At 37.0% G+C, this 22,337-nt stretch overlaps 1 protein-coding gene across 7 annotated transcripts in view; it reads right to left on the reverse strand.

Annotated features, from left to right (window-relative positions):
- The window catches only part of CEP290 (centrosomal protein 290), a 64,741-nt gene that overhangs the window by 882 nt on the left and 41,522 nt on the right, over positions 1–22,337 (reverse strand). For 4 of the 7 annotated variants that reach the window (XM_060777353.2, XM_060777352.2, XM_060777351.2 and 1 more), the window contains 18 exons: positions 20,347–20,546; positions 18,957–19,170; positions 16,538–16,675; positions 15,283–15,504; positions 14,688–14,804; positions 13,105–13,250; positions 11,941–12,096; positions 11,306–11,429; positions 9,425–10,030; positions 8,520–8,654; positions 7,518–7,604; positions 5,340–5,504; positions 5,019–5,141; positions 4,506–4,678; positions 2,239–2,371; positions 1,770–1,843; positions 1,571–1,674; positions 322–404 (listed from right to left, as the gene is read on the reverse strand). In XM_060777353.2, coding sequence (XP_060633336.2) covers positions 322–404; positions 1,571–1,674; positions 1,770–1,843; positions 2,239–2,371; positions 4,506–4,678; positions 5,019–5,141; positions 5,340–5,504; positions 7,518–7,604; positions 8,520–8,654; positions 9,425–10,030; positions 11,306–11,429; positions 11,941–12,096; positions 13,105–13,250; positions 14,688–14,804; positions 15,283–15,504; positions 16,538–16,675; positions 18,957–19,170; positions 20,347–20,546 — 3,000 coding nt within the window. Of the gene's footprint in view, positions 1–321; positions 405–1,570; positions 1,675–1,769; positions 1,844–2,238; positions 2,372–4,505; positions 4,679–5,018; positions 5,142–5,339; positions 5,505–7,517; positions 7,605–8,519; positions 8,655–9,424; positions 10,031–11,305; positions 11,430–11,940; positions 12,097–12,333; positions 12,445–13,104; positions 13,251–14,687; positions 14,805–15,282; positions 15,505–16,537; positions 16,676–18,956; positions 19,171–20,346; positions 20,547–22,337 lie in introns of those variants that run through there. The other 3 variants (XM_060777356.2, XM_060777354.2, XM_060777355.2) reach the window with 2 other exon arrangements.

Raw genomic sequence — 22,337 nt, forward strand, 5'->3', positions numbered from 1 at the left:
AACAATTCAAGTATTGCATAGTCATATTTTTAAGAGGCAAAAGCTTTGTAATTTATAAAATTTCACCAAAAACTTAACCATCTGTACTGAATTAACCTTTACAGTGGCAAATGTAAGCCAGGCCATCCCACTTTTAAAAGGAACAATCTTAAGTGAAAAATTGCTTATATTTAAAAGCTCTTTGTACACTGTACAATGCAAACTAAGTAAGTAGCAGAGTATCTAGCAAGGGACAAATGAGAAAAACAGTGTACTGTATTTAATCTGAGACTTCAATTTTTCCAAATGAAAAAAAAAATGACTGAAATATCTATAACAAACCTGAAGTCGCTGCTGTTCCAAATCTGAGGTTTTCAACTGTTTCTTCAGGTCTTCTGCTAGTACCATATAGCTTCCAGGATTCTCTAAATGTTCAAATTAAATATTTTATTTATATAAAATTATACATGAAGATAAATTAAACACATTATTTATATTTAGATAGAGCAATCTATGATGCATTTGCATTTTTTCTCCAAGGCTAGAAATGAATTGTGAGTTAACATAAACTGATAATTTAAAGGAAATATTTATAAATAGAGATTTTTAAAAAAAACACTAAATTTTTGTCAATTTTGTCATGATCTACACAGATCAAATTGGGTAGGGAAATGCAGGGAGCCTTTAGGAACCTATTTACTGCCAAAAAGGTCTCACAAAACCACAGGTCACCAGATGTAAAAAACCTGGAGGTTTAACAAGGGGATATCTACAGCTTATTTAAAAGGTTTATTGGCCTCGAGGTTTCTAAAAAGGCTATTAGTCATTTTTGGTTACACAAAGAAGTTGAACACTGAAGTTCAACTTCGGAATCATGAAAAAAATCTGAAGGCTGCATGTGGTCCCAGTGCCAAGCTTGATCTACTGCTGAATTAAAGGATGAGGCTTGTATAATACAATTTCAAACATCCATGCCAATATCAACTGGATTTTAACAGTTATCCATTATAATGGATTTGAAGTCCAGCTGAGCTACTTGCAACATTATTTACTGTTGCTTATGCGGGCCAGGGTCGTTGGATACTGAAGACTATATAGTGAGCTACTAAATCCCAATCTCTGTTTTAACCCACTGCTATTTCACCTTTTGGTTAAAACACATCTTTATGACTGAAAGGTTCTTGATTTTGATTCAAACCTCCTGCTTGAGTGGAAAGTTTCTATACTTGCACAAAGGGTTTTAAGATATTTCTTCCACATTCAAGAATTCTCTTCAACTAGTTTTGCTTCCCACATATTCTAATTACTTGATCTTCAAAAGCAGAATAGTTGGTGATGACCAAGGCATCTGGAGAGAAATGCTGCGTGAATAGTGTTTTTTTAAGGTCTGTAGTCTAAACTTATTAACTAGTATATCGATGCCTTTTACTAAGTCAAGGCTTAGCAAAGCACCATTGATTGAATGGGTCTATTCCTCCTGGCCCTGACAACTCGATTTAGCCCTATGCTTATGAAAACCTGACACAACATAATTTTATAGTATAACTTTTGAAAGGTTTCACAATTTACTGAAAATATTTTGAAATGTTACCAGATACAAAGCTATGTCCCCTCTTTACTTCAGTTAGACTTCGAAATGCCTCCAACTGATTGATTAATTCTGCCTTTTCATTTTCCAAACGAGCATTGGTTAACCTAAAGAAACACAGAATTAGGTGGAGGCATTTGGGTAGCTCTTAATATTTTTCTAGATCTCTTCTGCTGAAAAAATATGCTTCTCTGAGTTTTACCTGAGAAGCTGGAGTTCTCTGAGACGGTCCTGCTCTGTTTGGGTACCCTCAGGATAGTCTTGGAGAAGCTCAATCTTTACATTGAGGAAAGAAAAACACTTAGATGTTAAAATTATTTCTTTAACTTCTGCAACCCCGCATCCCAAAAAGCAGTTCCTCCAGCCTCTAGAGCAGTGGTTCTCAACCTGTGGGTCCCCAGGTGTTTTGGCCTACAACTCCCATAAATCCCAGCCAGTTTACCAGCTGTTAGGATTTCTGGGAGTTGAAGGCCAAAACATCTGGGGACCCACGGGTTGAGAACCACTGCTCTAGAGCTTGATCTGAGGATTCACAGGTTAGCCCTCAATATTGCTGACTGACGTTCTGTTCCTGGATCCTAGCAAAACTCTAGGTCCTAGGACATTAAGGGTTCAAATAAATTATCAATGTTGGAAGATTAGCAAAATTAATTTGCAGTCATTTTACTCACCTGTTCTTTTAAGTTTTTGGCATATTTTTCTTCGTTCCCTGTGGCGTTCTCCAATTGTTGTTTAAGATCAGTAATAGTCTGGGCTTTTTTGGCAATGTCAGCTTCCATTTCTTTCATTTTATTTCCATACATTCTAAAAGTAGGAAAAGTCAATGTCCATTAAAAATATTGTTTGCAGTGTTTCTTTCACACTATTGTATTCCACCACCATTGCCCCAAATTTAAGTAGACACAGAAACAAGTACAGTGAGCTCTTGGTAGCTGTTGGAGTTTGGTTCCAGGACTCCCCGATACCGAAATCCATGGATGTTCACGTCCCATTATATACAATAGCATAGCAATATGGTGTCTTTTATTATTATTATTATTATTATTATTATTATTATTATTAAACTTTATTTGTACCCCGCTAGCATCTCCCGAAGGATTCGATGCGGCTTACAAAGGCCAAGGCCTCAACACACAATATACAATACAAAACCCAAAGCAAATTAAAACAATTAAAGCAATATAAACAACAAGCACTAAACAATACACTAAGACACAATAAAACTGGGCCGGGCCAGAGTAATGGGTACAGGATTAAAAGTGCTGATGTGACAGGAGGTATATAAGGCATTATAGGGCAAGTGCAGTGTGCGGCGTACAGCAATCTTAATACTAGTAAAGGGTTTATGGGACTTGGTATTGGAGATTTCCTAATCTGGGAAGGCACATCGGAACAGCACAGGTCTTCAAGTTCTTTCTGAAGACTGCCAATGTAGGGGCCTGTCTAAGATCTTTGGGGAGGGTGTTCCAGAGTCGGGGGCCCACCACGGAAAAGGCCCTGTCTCATGTCCCCACCAAGTGTGCTTGCGATGCAGGCGGGATCATGAGCAAGGCCTCTCCAGATGACCGAAGTGAACGCGTGGGTTCGTAGATGGAGATGTGGTCACGCAGGTAGGCTGGTCCCAAACTGTTCAGGGCTTTGTAGGTAAGCACCTGCACCTTAAATTGGGTTCAGAAAATAAACGGCAGCCAGTGGAGCTCCTTAAACAGGAGGGTTGACCTCTCTCTGTAAGGGGCCCCAGTTAACATCCTGGCTGCTGATCGTTGGACCAGTTGGAACTTCCGAGCCGTTTTCAAGGGCAGCCCCACGTAGAGTGCATTGCAGTAGTCCAATCTGGAGGTGACCAAGGCATGGACCACCCCGGCCCGATCAGCCTTCGCGAGGTACAGTCGCAGTTGGCGCATGAGTCTCAATTGTGCAAAAGCCCTCCCAGACACCTCCGACGCCTGAGCCTCAAGCGTAAGCGATGAATCCAAGAGGACTCCCAAACTGCGGACCTGTGGCTTCAGGGGGAGTGTAACCCCATCCAGCACAGGTTGCCACCCTATACCCCGGTCAGGTTTACGATCAACCAGAAGGACCTCTGTCTTGTCGGGATTGATCTTCAGCTTGTTCCTCCTCATCCAGAAAGACATAAAATGGCAAAATTAAAGATTCCTTCTGGAATTAAAAAAAATATTTTGAAATCATGGATGGTTGAATCTGTGGGTACAGAGGACCAAGTATATATTGGCGCTAGGCAACAATACACTGATCCAGCAATGGGCCACTTCTATTTGTTGGAAAGCAGATTGGTTGGCTGATAAATCAAACCACTCCTTATTTTTCTTTAGGAGAACACCATGATCAGGAATATTTACCCACAAAATGTATTTAGCTGAAATGACCTTCAATACCTACCCTTTGGCCAGTATCCAATGTTGGTATTCCATGGATGGAAAAAGTTCCATGAAAGGAATCGGGAGAGGATACCCCTTCTATAGCCTCCCCACAAAGCAGAGATTGGAGTGGCAAGTAAAGGAAGTCCCTGTTTCATTTCCAGAAATATGACAGAACAGTGGTAGATCCTGATCTTTCTTATAAATGTGCAACTTACCAGTAAACAGAGAGAGGGAGAGAGAGAGGGAGAGAGAGAGAGAGAGAAGACAACCTGCAAGACTAACAACCTCATTCTTGTTGCATATAATACCATGCACAGTACTCTATAGAATACTTAATGGCTGCCTCAAACAAGATACTTTTCCACAGTTTCCAAGATCAATATTATGCCTGATGATTATCTAAAAAGGGAATCTGTATAGTAGTGTGTACGCTCGGAATCAGCTTTTCTAGAATATGTTTTTCCAAACAAGTATAGAAATGTGAATAAATTTGAAAATGGATCTTTTATTCATTTGAAATCTTGTAGGAAAAGGACATGCATGACTATTCTATCTACCTTGTTATGACCATAGATTTCCAATGCTTGCTGTCAGTGCCTTCAAGCTGTGGGATTCTGCTTTCTGCCACTTTTAATTTCTTAATTGTTTCTTCCAGTTCCTCAGTCAATTTTTTATTTGTTATCTCAAGATTGTTCTTGGCTATTCGTAACTTTTCAGCATTCTCTGCTTCCTGTTGACCATAAAAAAATTGAATCCAATTTTTTGCTTTTAGATAGAAGATTTATTACTGTTGAAGCTAGAATGTAGTAAACCAATAATAAGCACCAGGCCCTTGTGTCCCTTGCATACACCATCCTTGATCTGCACCTTCATGATCCAGTTTTGTATTTCAGTCCTATTAATAAAGATGTAAAAATCTCAGCTAAAAGAGTCCATTTTAATATGATGATAATAAACATAATGAAGCTAGATTTACTCTTAGCCAAAATGCATTTGGTCTTTCAGGAAAAGCAAATTATAATAGTTTCTGTAAAATACATGCAACATATCTGTTCATTTAATAGCTTTACCTTTTTCAGCTCCTTTCGTATTCTCTCATTTTCAGCAATTATTTTTTCGGTGCCTTTAGTTTTCAGTTCATACCGTGTACTCAGTTCACCTCCAAGGTGAAGCTTCAGTTTTTCCAGTTCAGACTTAAAGATTTCATAAATAAAGAACAAAAAGAAATATTTAAAGAGGTTTTTTTTTGAAAAAAAAACACTGAATGGTACAATAAACTTTTTTTCTCATGTGTGCTGAAATTATTGACATTATTTCAACCAGCATAATCATTCTGGACATATAATTTTAACATTAATAAAGTAAAATGTCTTTTAAGAGAGAACAACTACCTTTAAGCATTCATTTTCTTCTTGGAGGCTGGTCATTTTTTCGCTGGAGACTATTCCAGGTGCTTTCTTAAGCTCTTCATTTTCTCTTTGGACTCTTTCAATAACCTTTTTCATTAATCCAATTGTTTTCTCTAATTCTGGAATAGTCTTACCACTTCTTCCAGACTACAAGACAAAGGAATGGAGAATAATAACATTGTGGTTCTCATGTCACAATAACAATTCTATTACTCACAAAATAAAATTAAGAATGCAAATATGTTAATTTCTTTCTAATTGTTGGATTGATTTTCAAAACCAGCTAGTGACAGATTTTTATGTCAACATCATATCCCATTCCCTAGGTGCAAAGCTTGTGCATATCTTTATATATTATTTTCTTGCTTTGCCTTTGCCTTAGTTGTGGATTAATCTCCCCTGACATTTCATTAATTAATTACAACTGCAAGTCGCTTTCTGATATCTGCCGGGAAGTAGCAGCCAACAATGAAAGGACAAGGCATGGACATCTGTGGCCCATCCTCTGTTCGGGTATCAGCCAGCAAGCAAATGACTTAAATCAAGAAACAGCTTCTGGAGGTCTACAGAGATACTCACAGGAACACCTCAGCAAGTGAGAGTCCAAAAGTGGCAGGCTAAAACCCAGAACTTCAATCAGTGTCTGACACTGGATGAGAAATTCATCCAGTATCAGACAAAAGAGTGATGTTATTAATTGTTAATTGTTGTATTTCATCGTTCTACTTTCACTTGACTTAGCCGATGGTTTGTTGATTGAAATAAAGGCTACTGACTGACTGACAAAAGAGTGGACGACCTGGAAGGTGCTGAACAGGCTGCACTCTGGCACCATGAGATGCAGAGCTAACAATAAATGGGTCTACAAAGTGGAGTCCACGACATGTAAGTGTGGAGAAGAGCAAACCACAGACCACTTAGTACAATGCAGTCTGAGCCCTGCCACATGCATAATGGAGGACATTCTTACAGCCACACCAGAGGCCCTCCAAGTGGCCAGCTTCTGGTCAAAGGAAATCTAGCATAATGCCAAATTTTTAACTTTGTGGTTTTTTATACATTATAGCTGTATTCTCAATTTGCCTCTGACACAATAAATAAATAAATAAATAACAAGAAAACAACATGAAATCCATGGAGTAATGTAAAGTGTGTTGGTGATACAGTTAAACATCTCTTTCATAAGTGTGCACACACCCTTGACCCACATCATGCTCTACTGAGGGTATACTGTCCATATTTGCCTTGAATTAGATAGCCTGAGAAGATGAAGAGTCAAAAGTCCTTGTATGTTAATGTAACCAAGATAATCCCTTATAGATCAATTAGTTATTGATATGCCAAGAATCACCTACTAGTGCCAAAGAACAACTTACTCATAGTTAAGTCCCCATCTATTTTTTTTAAAAAAAAATCACAAGTAAATGCTTTTTAAAAGCCCTTTTCATGGTGTCTCCCCACACTTGTTTCTTCAAGTCAATAATTAGTCCTGAACACTAAGGCTCATCATTGAATGACAATTTCCACTATTTAGGAGTTAAAATATTGGGGTGTTGTGTGGTTTCTGGGCTGTATGGCTGTGTTATAGTAGCATTTTCTCCTGACGTTTCTTCTATGTGGTGCCTGTGAAATCGCACATATGGGTTTATCCATGCATGTGCGGTGCAGTTCAGAACCTTTTGATATCTAAATGAAACATTTTGGCAGTCGCCCCATCCCCTCTCCCCATGAAGTATAAGTAGCTGTGGGTGGAGCTGAGCCTCAGTTGCTTTTCTCCACCGCTGACTGCAGCTAGGAACCTTTTCTCTCCATGCTGTTTCTGTGCTCTAGTGCTGCACTTTGCAACTTGTCTTTTCTAACAGTATTTTTACTCTGACTCCAATGGACTTGCTACCTTTTCCCCTCCCTTTGCCTTGAACTGGTTTTTTTTAACTTACCTCACTCTTCTCCATTCTACGACCTGGCCTGGACACAAACTACAGGCTCGTCATCATTATAGCCTCTGACCCTCTTTTTAGAAAATGCTCCACTTGTGGGACCAAGCTCCCAGAGGCAGATGGCCATGCAAACTGCTTACTTTGCTTCATGATAGCAAATGGCTACATCACAAAGATTTTATTTTGCCTTTTTAAAACACAAGTTCCAAAATGTAATTCTTACCCCTCTGACATTGCCCAGCTTCCGCTCAGCTTCTGTCTTTTCTCGCTTCAGAAGTTCACACATTTCTTTTAAATCGGCTACTTGATTCTGAAAGAATAAAACAACAATCTTATTCCACTTTAAAGTATTTTTCTACAAATGACTTCTTCAAACAAAAATTGAATATAAGGGACATGAAGACAAAGGGAAAAGAAAATAATCATCATTGCCATATTGGACCTCACAGAATTCTGATGCATGAGATAGCTGCATGACCATTGCTATGCAATAATTTCTCTCCAAATACACAATGCCACCAGTAATACTTGTACAGTAATACTTTTGTTGATTCACACTTCTTAAGTCATACTATCACTTATAACAGATACACAACATTACAAGGAGACATGCTTTCCTTCTCAAGGTGCCACCCCATTTCTAACAACCATTTAGTGATCACAAGTTGATAGAAATCCAGTTCGAGTCCATTCAAAAGCCAGCCAAAAAGACAAACACAATGGAGAATACAAAACTCAAAGTAAGATAAACCAGAAGTCACACCAGACAAAAAAAAAATTAGAATGCTCCAGAGAATGTTTCTCTCAATATTGCCACTGCAGTGCATGAAAAGGAACTGAGGGTTTAGGTGGGAATCACTCTGGTATGGTATGAGAAGAGTAGGCAATGCACTGTGTCGACACAGGTAGCCCATTTCTGTGACTCATAACTGATAGGAAGCCAGGCATTGAACGTGACAATTTTTTCTAGTTCAGTAATTATTACAAGCCTTAGGGAGGAAACTCATACTCTATCTTATGATTGCAAATGCACTATTGTTGTGTGTGTCTCAGCAGTTGTGTGGCCAAGTGGGGATTTCAACCATGGTTTCCAGGGTTATACACACATAACAGAAATCATTAACAACAAGCAAGATATATGAATACATTAAAAAAACATTACTTATACATTGTAATGACTCCACTATACAGTGCATACACAGACAAACAGCATGCAAAAAATTACCTTTAATCTTGGTAGGTCTTTATTGGCCTGTTCTAGCTGAAATCGTAATTCCATATTTTCAGATGACAATATTAGGTTCTCCTTTTGAAGCTCTTGTTCTTTTTGATACTGATCATCTGACCCTAATCCTGATGTCTTCAAAAGCAGAAAGAAGAATACATGTCAATATGCTAGCAGTCAGTCCTAGTTCACATTCATGTGCCAATCTGACCAGTGCAGTCTCATTGATTTAAGCCAAAGTCTAATATAATATTTTGCAGAAATTGATACTTAGTAAGCCAGTTTAACTGTAACTTAAAGCAGTATATCCTATACACACTGGTCATAACTATTTTTAATATTGGATGGATATAAAGAAATTGCTTACCTTTGTTTCCTAAGAAGCAACATCAAGAAAGCAGACTTAAACTGGTCAGTGGCATGTAATACAACTATGTGTTATCTCTGTTTAAAGATACAATCTAAGATTTAGCAAGAACACAATGCCACTACTATTTCTGTTTTGTATTTCACTTGATGCAATATCTCTGAAATGCTAAAGAAATGAATGATTGCATATTTACTATAAATGCTATAAACATCCTGTTTCAAAGGCGATATTAAGAAATACTATATTTCTTCAATTCTAAGACAAACCTTTTTTTGCTATAGAAACATATTTAAAATGGGGTGTGTCTTAGAATCGCAGCTGTATGTTATGTATTTTTATTGGTGGTTATGGTAGTAAAATTAGGCTGCATCTTACAATTGATGGGGTCTTTCAATTGAAGAAATATGGTAGCAGGTCTGTGAAGCAGCTAGGTAATCACTAGTTATCTGGAACACAAGCAACGTATGTAAAACAGATTCGCTACACAAAGGAACCGTGATGGGAATAGCAAGGGAATATAGTTGCAAGGGCAAACCTGAGGAACTTCACATAATTCACTCCTCTCTTGTCCAGTTTGGTGGCTCTCACTTGCATCTTCTCCTACTACCTCATTATTATTTTCCACTTTTGTCTCAACATTTTTGGATTGATCAGTAACTTCCTCTGCGTCAGACTGAATGCAGTTCTTGTCAGGATTAGAGTCATGTTTGCTTTCCTTTTCTTTCCCACTGCTAGAACGCTTGCAGATTTCTTCTGTTTCTTTGTTAGGCATTTCACATTGTTTCTCAATGCTATCCTCTTCAGGAGAAATAATTTCCTGTTCCATATTGTCCTCAGAGTTGCCCTTTTCAGCTTCTGAACTTGCCTTTAAATCCTCTTTCTTTTTCCCATTTTCAAACTGGTCTTCATCAATATCATTGAGAGCAACATTTTCAGCAACCTGATGGGATTTTTCTATGTTGAGTGTTTCATAATTTACTCCATTGTCATTTGCATTAGTCATATTAGGAAAACCTTGAAGCCTCAACTTGGTTTTATCCATGAGAATTTTCTTAGATGAATATTTCAAACGATTGTGCTTAGAGAAGGCGTTAATGGTAACATGCGTATTACCCAATGCAGTTGCTTCACATGCGACATTCTGACATGGACGATGTAATGTAGGCACAGAAAGAAAAAGTGGCAGATTGTAAAAGAGTGACTAGATTTTTTTTAGAAGTCTTTATGCATAATATAATTTAATTTGCATAAATTCTATTATAAATTCTTATCCTTTTGGTGAAACAATGAATTTCTCCTAGCCTCAATTACATTCCTCCCCTAAAATCTAAGAACAGGTTGAGAAAGATTGAGGGAATCCAACATTATGTTTTCAACGTTTGTAAATCAGATGCTTCTAGCTAGCCAGGACTCTCTGAATCAAATACTCAAGAGCTATACTGCTTCACACCATAGAGTTTATATTTAGTTCTCACGGCTAATTTATTGTGTGCCTTGATGTTATTTCCGACATATACTAACCCCAAGATAAACATATCATGCGTTTTCTTGGTAGAAGTTGTTCAGAGGAAGTTTGCCCTTGCCATCTTCTGAGGGTTAGAGAATGGGACTTGCCCAAAATCATCCAGTGGATTTCTATGGCCAAATGAGGATTCGAACCCTGGTCTTCAAGTGTCTTAGGCCAAGATTCAAATCAATATATCATGCTAGCTCTGTATCAAAATTAATGATCTTAGAATATGGCCAAACGGCCCTTTGAACATGTTTCATCATTTTCATTTATACATTATTTTCAATGTTTTCATGACAGTTTTCAAGGTAGAAAAACTACCTTGAAAACACACAACAAAAAGCACACAACAAACACACAACAAAAAGTATTTTAAAAACATATTTTACAAACACAACACCAGAAATTACGAAGGAGCAGCATTAAAGTCACCTTAACTATAGTCACTGACACACCTTGTGGCAGTGACATTCATTTAAGTTAATAAAGTATTGTGTGAAAAAGTTCAGATATTAATTTACCAAATTCAGGTGCTACCCCTTCTGCATCCAGGATGAAACTAAAATATTAATCCCAATATTAATTCAGACAGTAAGTATCTTACTCCTTACACAATTCAGATTTGTCTGGTTTTTCCTCACTTCTCAAACAATCAATAATCTCATTATCAGACAATGCTGCTTCCTGCAGCGTACAATCTGAAGGCCTCTCTGTTGACCACTACATTGCTAACATTCCAAAGCAAGTAATTATAGAAATGAATTTAAGCCACACAGCTCTTAAATACAGATAACTGAAATACTATAACTGATAATAAAAAGATGTTTTGTAAAATTAAGAAAAAAACAGAAACAACAAAAATATGCAACTATAAACATTTGGTTGAAATAAAGTAGTTTAACGTACCGAAGGTCTTGAAAAAGGATCTTTAGAAAGTTGCTTCTCTAGTACAACAAGTTTTTCTTGCAAGTATTTGTTTTTTAAGTGCAAGTCTTCCACAACAGAATCTCGAGGAACAGCATACTGTGTCCTGCATAGAAGAGTTCATGAGTGCTGCAGAGGTCCACCAGCTGATACTTTCTTTATATTCTATACGAGCCTATGTTCTATATAAGAATTTTGTTGAAGAACAACACTTTACTTAGTTGGGTAAAAGTATTACGAGCATTTTAAATATCCCTTATCCAAAAAGCTTCAATTGATTCTATGAAACATTGAAATCACAGAGTTAGAAGATATTACAAGGCCTTCCACATACATGTATTAACTCACTGCTATCTTGGTGAAGACCAAGCAAGTTATCTAAATGTATCTTTGTGCACTCAGCTACCTAACAAGAAAGTGCCATAAAAATATATTCCTATTATGTAACATGTTTGCTAAACAGAAGAATTCGCCTTTTTGTATCACTTATTATCAGCTCCTACAAAGGTCTCAATCTGTACAATTATCTAATGCATTTCTAATAACATGCTGATATGTTTAAGAAAAATAAAAAGAACATTCTTAGGCCCAACAGAGCTTTTTGAAATGTCTCATACTTCAAGTGAACCATCTCATCCTCCAAATCCATGTTCCGTTTTCGAAGCTCTTCAAGCTCTCGCTCCGACTCAGAGACCCGTACTCCTACCACCTGATCGACAGTAACACCACAGCTCTTCAGCTTCTTCTGCAAAGCAAGTTTTTCTTTATCTGTCCTGTAATATTTAAGTGATCTTCATTAATATAACTGTACATTCATTTGTATAAATAAATTATATCAAAAGATAAGTATTCTTCCTTAAATGCACAATCCTGTATACATATATTGAGAAACAGACTCCATGGATATCAATGGGACAATTGCCATGAGGTAAGGTGTGTGTGTGTGAGTGAGTGTGTGTGTGTATGAGGGAAACCCTGATCCGTAGTCATCTTTATAACGAAACGCTTACCATGACTCCATCTGAATACATGATTTAGAAAATTATGCCAGTAGACATACATTTGATAAAGTGGAGGCTGCAGCCTCATAGTCTTTGTTTGTCACTGCAACATTGTGTACCCTGGTAAAAAAACAGGGACGTTATTTGACCTATCCAATATTTTATGTCATCCTTTGTCTAACATATAGACGGGACCTAGGTTATTCTCCCTTATTGAACCAGTCTGTGCTTTGAGATCTGCTGGGAAGGCCCTTCTCTCTGTCCTACCCCAGGGTAATCTGGTGGGAACATCAGAGAAGACCTTCTCAGTGGTTGTCCCCAAGTTTTTTTATTCCTAAAAAACATAGATTAGCATCCTCCATACTTTCTTTTCACAGACAAGTAAAAACTTTTCTATTCCAACAAGAACTGAACTGTATAAGGCTTGTGTCACCTACTAAGTACACTAGATCTTGCTAATTATGCTGATGTATGCATCCAAGTTTAATTATGTGTGTGTGTATTTTAATTATTTTTTCTTTGTTTAATCTCATTTTAATTTTTTTATCTTGTAAATTTTAATGGTGTTTTTAATTTGTTGTAAGCCAGTATGTGTTCAGAACTGGAAAAAGGCATCATAGAAATTATAAATATAAATATTATAATCTGCTTTGCTATTACTTTTTTGATGTGATGATGAGGAATTATCCTTCAAGTGAACAAGTTACTATAAATTAGCACTTATTTTTCTATTTACTGAAACAGCTCTTATTATAAATTTTGCTATCAAAACAAACTTACTTGGAAAAAAGTTCCTTTACTGTGGTTAACTGTTTAGTTAAGGATTCCACTTCCTTTTCCTTTTCTTTCAGTTTGTTCTTCATTCCTTCTGTTTTACTCTGCCATTTTTTACTTTCTTCCCATCTAATTAATTCTTCCCTTTGGCTCTGTAAATAGATAAAAAAGCAACATTCATTGTCTTAAGAATCTATTTGTTAAAAATGAAATAACGATCTTGATTCAAGTCCAATTTTTTTTTATTTGTAAAAGGGCGTATACAGAGATTTATAGTGGGCTCTCCTCATTTGTGTGGTTTGGCTCTGTGTTTTCAACTAACTGCAGATTAATAATAATAATAATAATAATAATAATAATAAACCTGAAATATTCTGTTCTGCAAAGCTCCCTTGCTGAGGGTGATGAAGCTGCTGAAGTAGGGGATGGGCACGGGGGGGGGGGGGGAGAGTAAGACACAGGAAGAGTAGGAAGCAGTTGTTGAGGAGTCTGGTGCTTTGAAGGAGAAGGGAGAGAAAGAAAGAACAATTTGGTTGTCAAGATGAGAAGAGGAAGTTGTGGCTCACACTGGTTTGGGGGTGGGAGGGCGGAGAGCTGTTGTCAGGGAACCTGGTGGGCACATGGGATGGGAGAGGTAGGTAGCATTTGAGTTCCGGTTCTTGTCCCTTTATATGAGGGACTTGAGCATCCAAGATTTTTGGTATCCATGAGTGTGGGTTGAAGGCAGTCTTCGAAGCAAACCCTCAGCGATGTGGTCCCTCTGCATTATCAATGTGTAGAATATAGAGAGAATATTACCATCAGACAAAGAATGTAAAGCCCTTAGATTAGATAATGTAGACTGCATGTAGTTAATATTTTTGACGCTTTGACTGTAATAGTAATATATTTTATTTTATTCTAGAAAAAAATATTAACTTTATTTTGCTTTGTTAGTTAGTTTGCTTATTTGCACATTGGTATGTACATTGTGTACATACCTGCTGTGCCCCCTGGTGGCGCAGTGGGTTAAACCACTGAGCTGATGAACTTGCTAACAGAAAGGTTGGTGGTTTGAATCTGGGGAGCGGAGTAAGCTCCCGCTGTTAGGCCCAGTTTCTGCCAACCTAGCAGTTCGAAAACATGAAAATGTAAATAGATCAATAGGTACCACTTCTACAAGAAGGTAACGGCGCTCCATGAAGTCATGCTGGCCACATGACTTCGGAGGTGTCTACAGACAATGCAGACTCTTTGGCTTAGAAATAATAATAAACACCACACCCCAGAGTTGGACACGACTAGACTTAATGTCAAGGGAAACCTTTACCTTTACCTATGTATGTTTTGTATTAATTTGTTTAAATAAACATTAATTTAAAAAATAAATGTATGTTTCCCCGTTAAATTCATATATTAGACTGGATTTCCTATTTGCATGTTTTATCTTTAACCTGCACCTTTATGAAACAAGGAGCCCATCTGTTTCTAACAAGGTGAATGCTTCACACAAAAAAGGATATAATTTCAATATGAATAAGAGAGACAAGAGAACTGAGAGAGGAAAAGATATATTGCCAAGGTGCATCTTTGCAGTGTGCTTCCCACACCTTCTCTTCTCTTGGAGTTTTCTTTTCTGATTCATCATTCTTCTTTCCCAGCTCAATTTCCATCTTCTTTATTTTTCTTTGAAGCTCATCTATCATAGTTTGGTCTTCAGCTTTGCCCTGAAAAATCAACAGTTTACACAAATTATGATTGGTTTAAATCATGGTCCATACCAGCATGAAGACTACAGCATTCTAGCGACATCTCAAGGACATAAATAGTTTTGCAACTGCCACTGTAATAACTGCCTGCAGGAAAGAACCAACGCAGATGGCTAGGTCCCTATTACACTGCTAGAAAAGGATGCCATTAATATAATTGACTTACTCAAGTACATAAACTGCTGTGAAAATTGCTGAAACTATGTATTACAGAAATTTGAAAAAATGTGATTTTTCCCAGATAATGTAATTTTATGTATTAACTAAATTAAATACATTTACTTTAAGATGTCCATGGTTATTTAAATAAACTGTTTACTAACTGTATATAACTAAGCCATGTGGCATGTGTGCAGACATGTAAAAGATTTCCACAATGAAAAATCTCAGCCAAATGAATCCCAAACAAATGTTCCATAACACATACTCTCCTTACCTGAACTGAAGTAGTTAGTCTCTTAATTCGCTTTTTCAGTTCTTCATTTTCTTTTTCTATGTCATCTTTTTCCCTTAGAACCTTTGTGTGGGCTTTGATTTTTTTCTGAAGTTCCTGATTTAAATCGTCTAAATCATCTAATAATGAATTCTCTTTATTTTTGCTTGATTTTAGAGCATCTTTAAGTTTGGAAAGCTGTTCATTTAAATCTTCTATCTGAATCTGCAAAAATGAACATTTTTTATAAGGCATGGTATTGAGAATTACCAGTGAAAAGAATGAGTGTGGTCTACGCTTAGATGTTTCTATAGCATAGTGGTTCTCAATTATTGCTCTGCCAGAAGTTCTGGTCTTCAGTTCTAGAATCCTAAGGCAATGTGGGCAATGTCATGGAATTCTAAGATCTGAAATCTAAAACATCTGAAAAAATCAATGGTTGTGGATTACTGCTATGGAAGAAAACAGCCACAATGGATGCACTATATTGACCAGAGATCAGAAAACTATGACTGAATGCATTTTAGACAAGAATTCCAATGAGCCACTACTCAGTATGGGGCCCTCGGTGGCGCAATATGTTAAACCCTTATGCCAGCAGGATTGCTGACTGAAAGGTCAGCAGTTTGAATCCAGGGAATGGGGTGAGCTCCCATCTGTCAGCTCCAGCTTCCTATGTGGGGACACGAGAGAAGCCTCCCACAGGATGGTAAAACATCTGGATGTCCCCTGAGCAATGCCCTTGCAGATGGCCAATTCTCTCACACCAGAAGCGACCTGCAGTTTCTCAAGTCGCTCTTGACACGCACACACACAAAACTACCCAGTATGACCAATGGATTATAGAGACCTTCATCAAAAATATTGGCTGGGCAGCATGTTGCCTATTCTTGTTCTAGATGCTGCTAAATGTTTTAAGGCACAAAATGTTATTTTTTTCTAGAAGACTATTGAGGATAATGATCTTCTCTGATAAATCCATGAAAACAAGCTTTGGCTTATAGGATCTCATGCAACACAATGCATGTGCTGCCATCAGGTTGGCAAAATACTGTTGTAATACAGATAATCTTCTAGACTGGATTTTAAAAAATGATTCTGCATGAAAAGTTAAAATGAAGTGCAAATATGTTGGTTTAATAATATACTTGTACTGAGTCTTAAACTGAGTCTGAATACTTTGTTCTTGATGACATCTATTCTTTGTTGATCAGAACACAGTACACAACATCATATAAACACGCTACTTCCTCCTCACCTTCAGTTCCTTTGTGTGTTTGTCAACAATCTGCTGAACATTCATATGTGCCTCCTTTTGTGATGCTATAGAAATAATCTGTTGTTCAGCCGCAGCTGTCATTTCTGCTCTCAGCTCCAAAAGTGCTTTACTCAAAGCCTGCAAATATTTACAATTATGAAAAATAAAGGATTTACAAAAAAAAAACCTCAATACAAATAAATATTTACACTCTCTTTGCTACAATTAGACAGTTATATGCCTAACTCACAGGATAGCAGAAGAAAGCAAGTATTTTTTCATTAAATTTCAATATGCAATGAAAAAGCAGTGTTGATATTCATGCCTAAAATACAAAGTGGCCAGAAATATTTACTTAAATCTTGGTTTATAAATAAAATAATATATGTGTGAGTATAAGCCGAGTTTTTCAGGACATTTTTAGGCTGAAAAAGCCCCCCTCAGCTTATACGTACCTTAAGTTATTTATTATTTTACTCTGTTGTTGTTGTTGTTATTATTATTATTATTACATTTATTATTTTACTCTATTATTTATTTATTTATTTATTTCACAGTTTTGTATACCGAGCTTCTCAACCTCGTTGAGGGACTCAGCCAGGTTTACAGCCATAAAAGCATATACATTAATTAAAATATCATATATCACAATTACAAAAACTTTAAAATAACACTATGTCTAAAACTACTGTGGTCAGTCGTCCTATTAAGATGGATCTACATCAACTTCCATCCAGGGTCCTATGGTGTTCTCTCATTCCTCGAAGGCCTGACTCCACAGCCACGTCTTCACCCGTTTCCTAAATGTTAGGATGGATGGGGCGGTTCTGGCCTCCAGAGGGAGAGAGTTCCAGAGTCGCGGGGCCACCACCGAGAAGGCCCTGTCCCTCGTCCCCACCAGGCGCGCTTGCGAGGCCAGTGGGACCGAGAGCAGGGCCTCTCCAGATGATCTTAGTAATCTTGATGGTTCGTAGGGGAGAATACGTTCGGAGAGGTAAACAGGGCCGGAGTCGTTTAGGGCTTTATAGGTCAACACCATATAAATGTATTACATTTATATGTATTATTTTACACTATTTTTATTATTACATTTATTATTTTACTCTATTATTATTGTTGTTATTACATTTACATTATTATTTTACTCTATTATTATTTTGATTACATTTATTATATTACTTTATTGTTATTATTACATGTATTATTTTATTCTATTATTATGGGAAGGATACAAAAGCACATTTACATTGAAGAAGGTTAGAATAATGGTTTAATCAGAGTTGGACAGTCTTATATTAAATTACAGTTTTATGTAAATATTCAAAAATGTTGAATCTACTGATGCCTCAATTAATCTAATTTTACTGGATTCTATTTCTGTTTTGAAATTTACCAGTAGCTGCTGCATTTCCCACCCTCAGCTTATATTTGGGTCAGCTTATACTTGGATGTATATGGTAATTCAGTAAACGAATTCTAGGTGCTACTGCTTTTTTGGCAATTCAATGTTTTTGGCAGCCGTGAGTTAACTTGTAATTTGTAAACTACATGAAATATTGCAGGCATCTTTGTAATCCTAAATTCCTTCCCATCATTACTTCTGAAACCCACAGCACAGCAGTGTAAACAAACTGGGCACATTTTTCATAATGCTAGCCATGTCCACATTAAATCAGGATACAAGTGGAGCATAAGCATGGAACGTGAGCTTGCTAAGAATGTGTGTGACTCCTGCATGCTTTCTTTTAATGTCGAATGGTTAATTTCAAGGAAACAACTTTTGGGGGTTTACACCACATTCTGCTGCTAAATTTGAGGGTGCTAGTGGACTAGACAGCAAGCCTCCATTATGTTAGAAGCATGGTTCCATGGGCTGGCAATACATCCTCTCCACACTGCTACAAACCCTAGGAGTTGCCCATCCTAGATTTAACGTAAGACACACTAATGCTTCCAGAAAAAGGTTGTGCACATGGCATTTGACAATGGATAACATCCATCACTATTTAATTAATTCACTATTACATTCAAACAAAAACTTGAATAATCAGAGGCAAAAGAATTCTGTATGACTGGCTGAGGAGAGTGGAGCAGAGAAATTTATAGAAACCAAATGGGCTTCTAAAGTTCTCTCCTTTACACCTTGCAACAAGATACATCTTTTCATCCCTCCTCTGCCAGCCTCCAGCTGATCAGTTTTGTTTTGTTTGTTTTTTTCTGCAGAAGTTTTGGGTAGTTATAATCACTTCTATTATTTTATAAAGTACCAGATACACAAAGCACTACAGTTAAATACAGTGAACAGGCCCAATCTTTCAGAATCAAGTAATTTTTAGAAATAAATGAATCCAAGTGTCCTGGCTAAAACAAATGAACTAGTTTATACTCTAACTACTTTTAAAGACTTTTTATAACATACTTTCTGTTGTTTCTCTTTCAAGGCTAGCTGATTCTTCAATCGTTCCACTAGATTTTTCATTGTAGTCGTCGGAGCTCTATTATTTGCTTCTCTTTGGGCCTCCAGCTCTGTTTTTACATTCATTAATTCTTTCTCCATCTGTGACAACACACTCCTTAATTCATCCACTTCATCTTTCAATTCTTTCACTTCAGCTGCATGCTTCTGCTCAAGTCTAGGAAAGCGAAATAATAAATAATACTGACATCTACCAGCTAAGTTGAGGAAGTTCCAGATGGACTAACAGGACTGAAATATTGCACTAGTTTGATCATAATTCTAAAGATTTCTACAGGAGGAAACAATGACAAAATTATATTTGTGTTAAGACAAATCTGCTCCATTACATTATGAAAATGTATATTAACCCTTATATTAATCCTCAGTTTATTTTTACCTATGGCTCAACATTTTCATAATATACACTTGGAGAAAGACTATTAAACTACCCCCAACAAATCCACTCTGCATGGAAACTGCTCAGCAGATATAGTAAAGTTAGTAGAAAGGAGTTACTGTTTTTAGACAATCATGAATACATGTTGTCAAAGATTTTCATGGCTGGAATCACTGGGTTGCTGTTTTTCCAGGCTGTATGGCCATGGTCCAGAAGCATTCTCTCCTGAAGTTTCTGCCACATCTATGGCAGGTATCCTCAGAAGTTGTGAGGTTGGAAACTAGGGAAGTTTTCAACAGATCTCACAACCCTTGAGGATGCCTGCCATAGATGTGGATGAAACATCAGGAAAGAATGCTTCTGGAACATGGCCATAGAGCCCGGAAAATTCACAGCAACCCAATCATGAATGCTTTTTAAAAATCCAATCAGTTGTATTTACATGAAAAAGGCAAACAACTATTAGGCCCATGCCAAACTTAAAGTAAACATAAGCAAGAAAGGCTTTACCAGAATGAAGTTGAAAAATACCACCCATAAATTTAATTCCACTTGAGCCCACCCTCTGCTTGTCCCTAATTTGAGCATGAAAGAGAAGGAAATGTCTACATTAATTACAGCTCTATCATCTCCCCTAATAAAAAGCAACACAAAACAAATGTTTCTCTTGTTTTCATTTTTACCCTACAGAGCTTTAGAAGGATGCATTTTTGGAGAAGTAAATTTAATAGAATAAGGCTGTGGATGACAACCAACAGATTTTGTTCAACAAAAATAAATTCATAAAAACAGTGCTTTCCTTGTCAAAATATTTTAAGGCATATCCCTAAAAAGAAGAACGTCATTTCATTTAAAGATACTGAAGGAAGGTTTAAATGAAATTATCTTCTTCATATGAAAGTTAACTGTCAGCAGACACTTGTACGACAAAGTGCAACTCTGGTTCAGACTTACTGTGCCCTGATGTTATCAAAATCCTTGATTTTTGCCACTGTCATTTGCTTTTGCCTCTGTAACTCAAAGGATGTTTTCTTTAATTTGTTTAAAAGGGAAGCAAGGGAACTGTCTTGTTCTGCTACTGTTTGTTCCATCTCTGCCAGACGAATTAAGTGTTTATTTGCTGGGACAGCTAAAGAGGGTTTTTTCATCAATTCCTGTGGAACAAAATGAATCTTTAAGGAATAAATTCTGCACTGCTTGATTATTTAATATCATTCAGCATACATCTTAACACTCTAAATTCATTTAACTGCTCATACCCTCCATTTTGAATACACACTCTAGTAAAAAAAATAACAAAGACCTAATGATTTCTGTATGATTTAAGTGTATTGACACTTTGCCAATAGAAAATTTAGCACAACAGCTCTATGATTTAAGATAGCTGTTATGGAAGCAAATACTTTATTGCACTATTATGCTAAACAAGTTTTGTTATACAGTATGTGTAGAATAGATGGACCTACAGATAGGATCAAAATGCAACTCCCAAAAGCCCTAGCTAGTTCAGTCAATGGTGAGAACTGTTGGGTGTTGCTGTTCCACATCTGGAAGGCTGAACAAATTTAACCTCTCTTTTTGCATACTTCATAACTAAAAATGATAGATGACATTGTGAATCAATATAATATATTGTTTAATGCATTAGCATTATTATTCACATACATGGCATAGTACCAGCTTACTGATTCCTATTTAAAATTACAATTATTCAAGAATAAATGTTTTAACAGACAAGTGTTTTCAATAGTTTCCAAGTGTTTTCAATAGCACAACCTAGACACTCCCTGGGTTTAGACTCTGATGATTTTGCAGAGTTTGCATAAATTTACCATATTTATACCCTACCCTTATCAATCCTGTAGAGGTCTCAACGCCGCTAACATATATAGGCAGCAATTTGATGCCATAAAAATACACATAATAAAAAACATATCCATTAAAACAATGATTAAAACATATAAAAACCTTAAAACCACTTATTTAAAATCAAGCTATCCAATATCATAGTCTGCAGCTGTTCCGATTTGTCATTGTACTATTTTATATTTTCTTATTGCGCTGTCAGATTACTCACTGAATGCTTTGTCACACATCCACGTTTTTAGCCTTTTCCTAAAGGTCAGAAGGGAGGGGGGTAATCTAATTTCACTCAGGAGTTCCATAGCCAAGAGGCCATCACTCAGAATGTCCTGTCTTTCGTCCCCACCAACTGCACCTGCGAAGGAGGCAGGATCAAGAGCAGGGTCTCTCCAGAAGATCTTAACCTCCTAGCTGGCTCATAGAGGGAGATACATTGGGACAAGTAAACTGGGCTGGAAACATTCAGGGCAGTGGTTCTCAACCTGTGGGTCCCCAGATATTTTGGCCTTCAACTATCAGAAATCCTAACAGCTGGTAAACTGGCTTGGATTTCTGAGAGCTATAGGCCAAAACACTTGGGACCCACGGGTTGAGAACTACTGATTCAATTTCAATTTGCCCACCCTCATCCAGACAGTCACAGCTCCCAAGCACTGGTTCATGACCTGAACAGTCTCATTAGCAGCAGGTGGAAAAGAGTAGTAGAGTTGTATGTCATCTGTGTACAGATGGCAATGAACTCCAAAACTCCGGATGATCTCTCCCAGTGGCTTCATGTAGTTGTTAAATAACATGGGGGACAATACTGAACCCTGCGTCACTCCATGGTACAATAGTTGTGGGGCCAAGCAGGTGTCCCCCAACAACACCTTCTTTTTTTATATATATAATAATTTTTATTGAGTTTTCACCATAATAAACATAGACATAAAAACAGAGAAACAGAAAGTGACATAATCACACATTAATAACCCACCACCACAGATATAGGACCCCAAAGCACCCAAGAGAAGAAAAAGAAGAAAAATTAAAAAACAATACACGTCCTATTCTACACCCTAGTGCGACTTCCTTTCGTCTTA

Source organism: Anolis sagrei, chromosome 5 (assembly GCF_037176765.1).
Source record: "Anolis sagrei isolate rAnoSag1 chromosome 5, rAnoSag1.mat, whole genome shotgun sequence".
NCBI classification, from domain to species: domain Eukaryota; kingdom Metazoa; phylum Chordata; class Lepidosauria; order Squamata; family Dactyloidae; genus Anolis; species Anolis sagrei.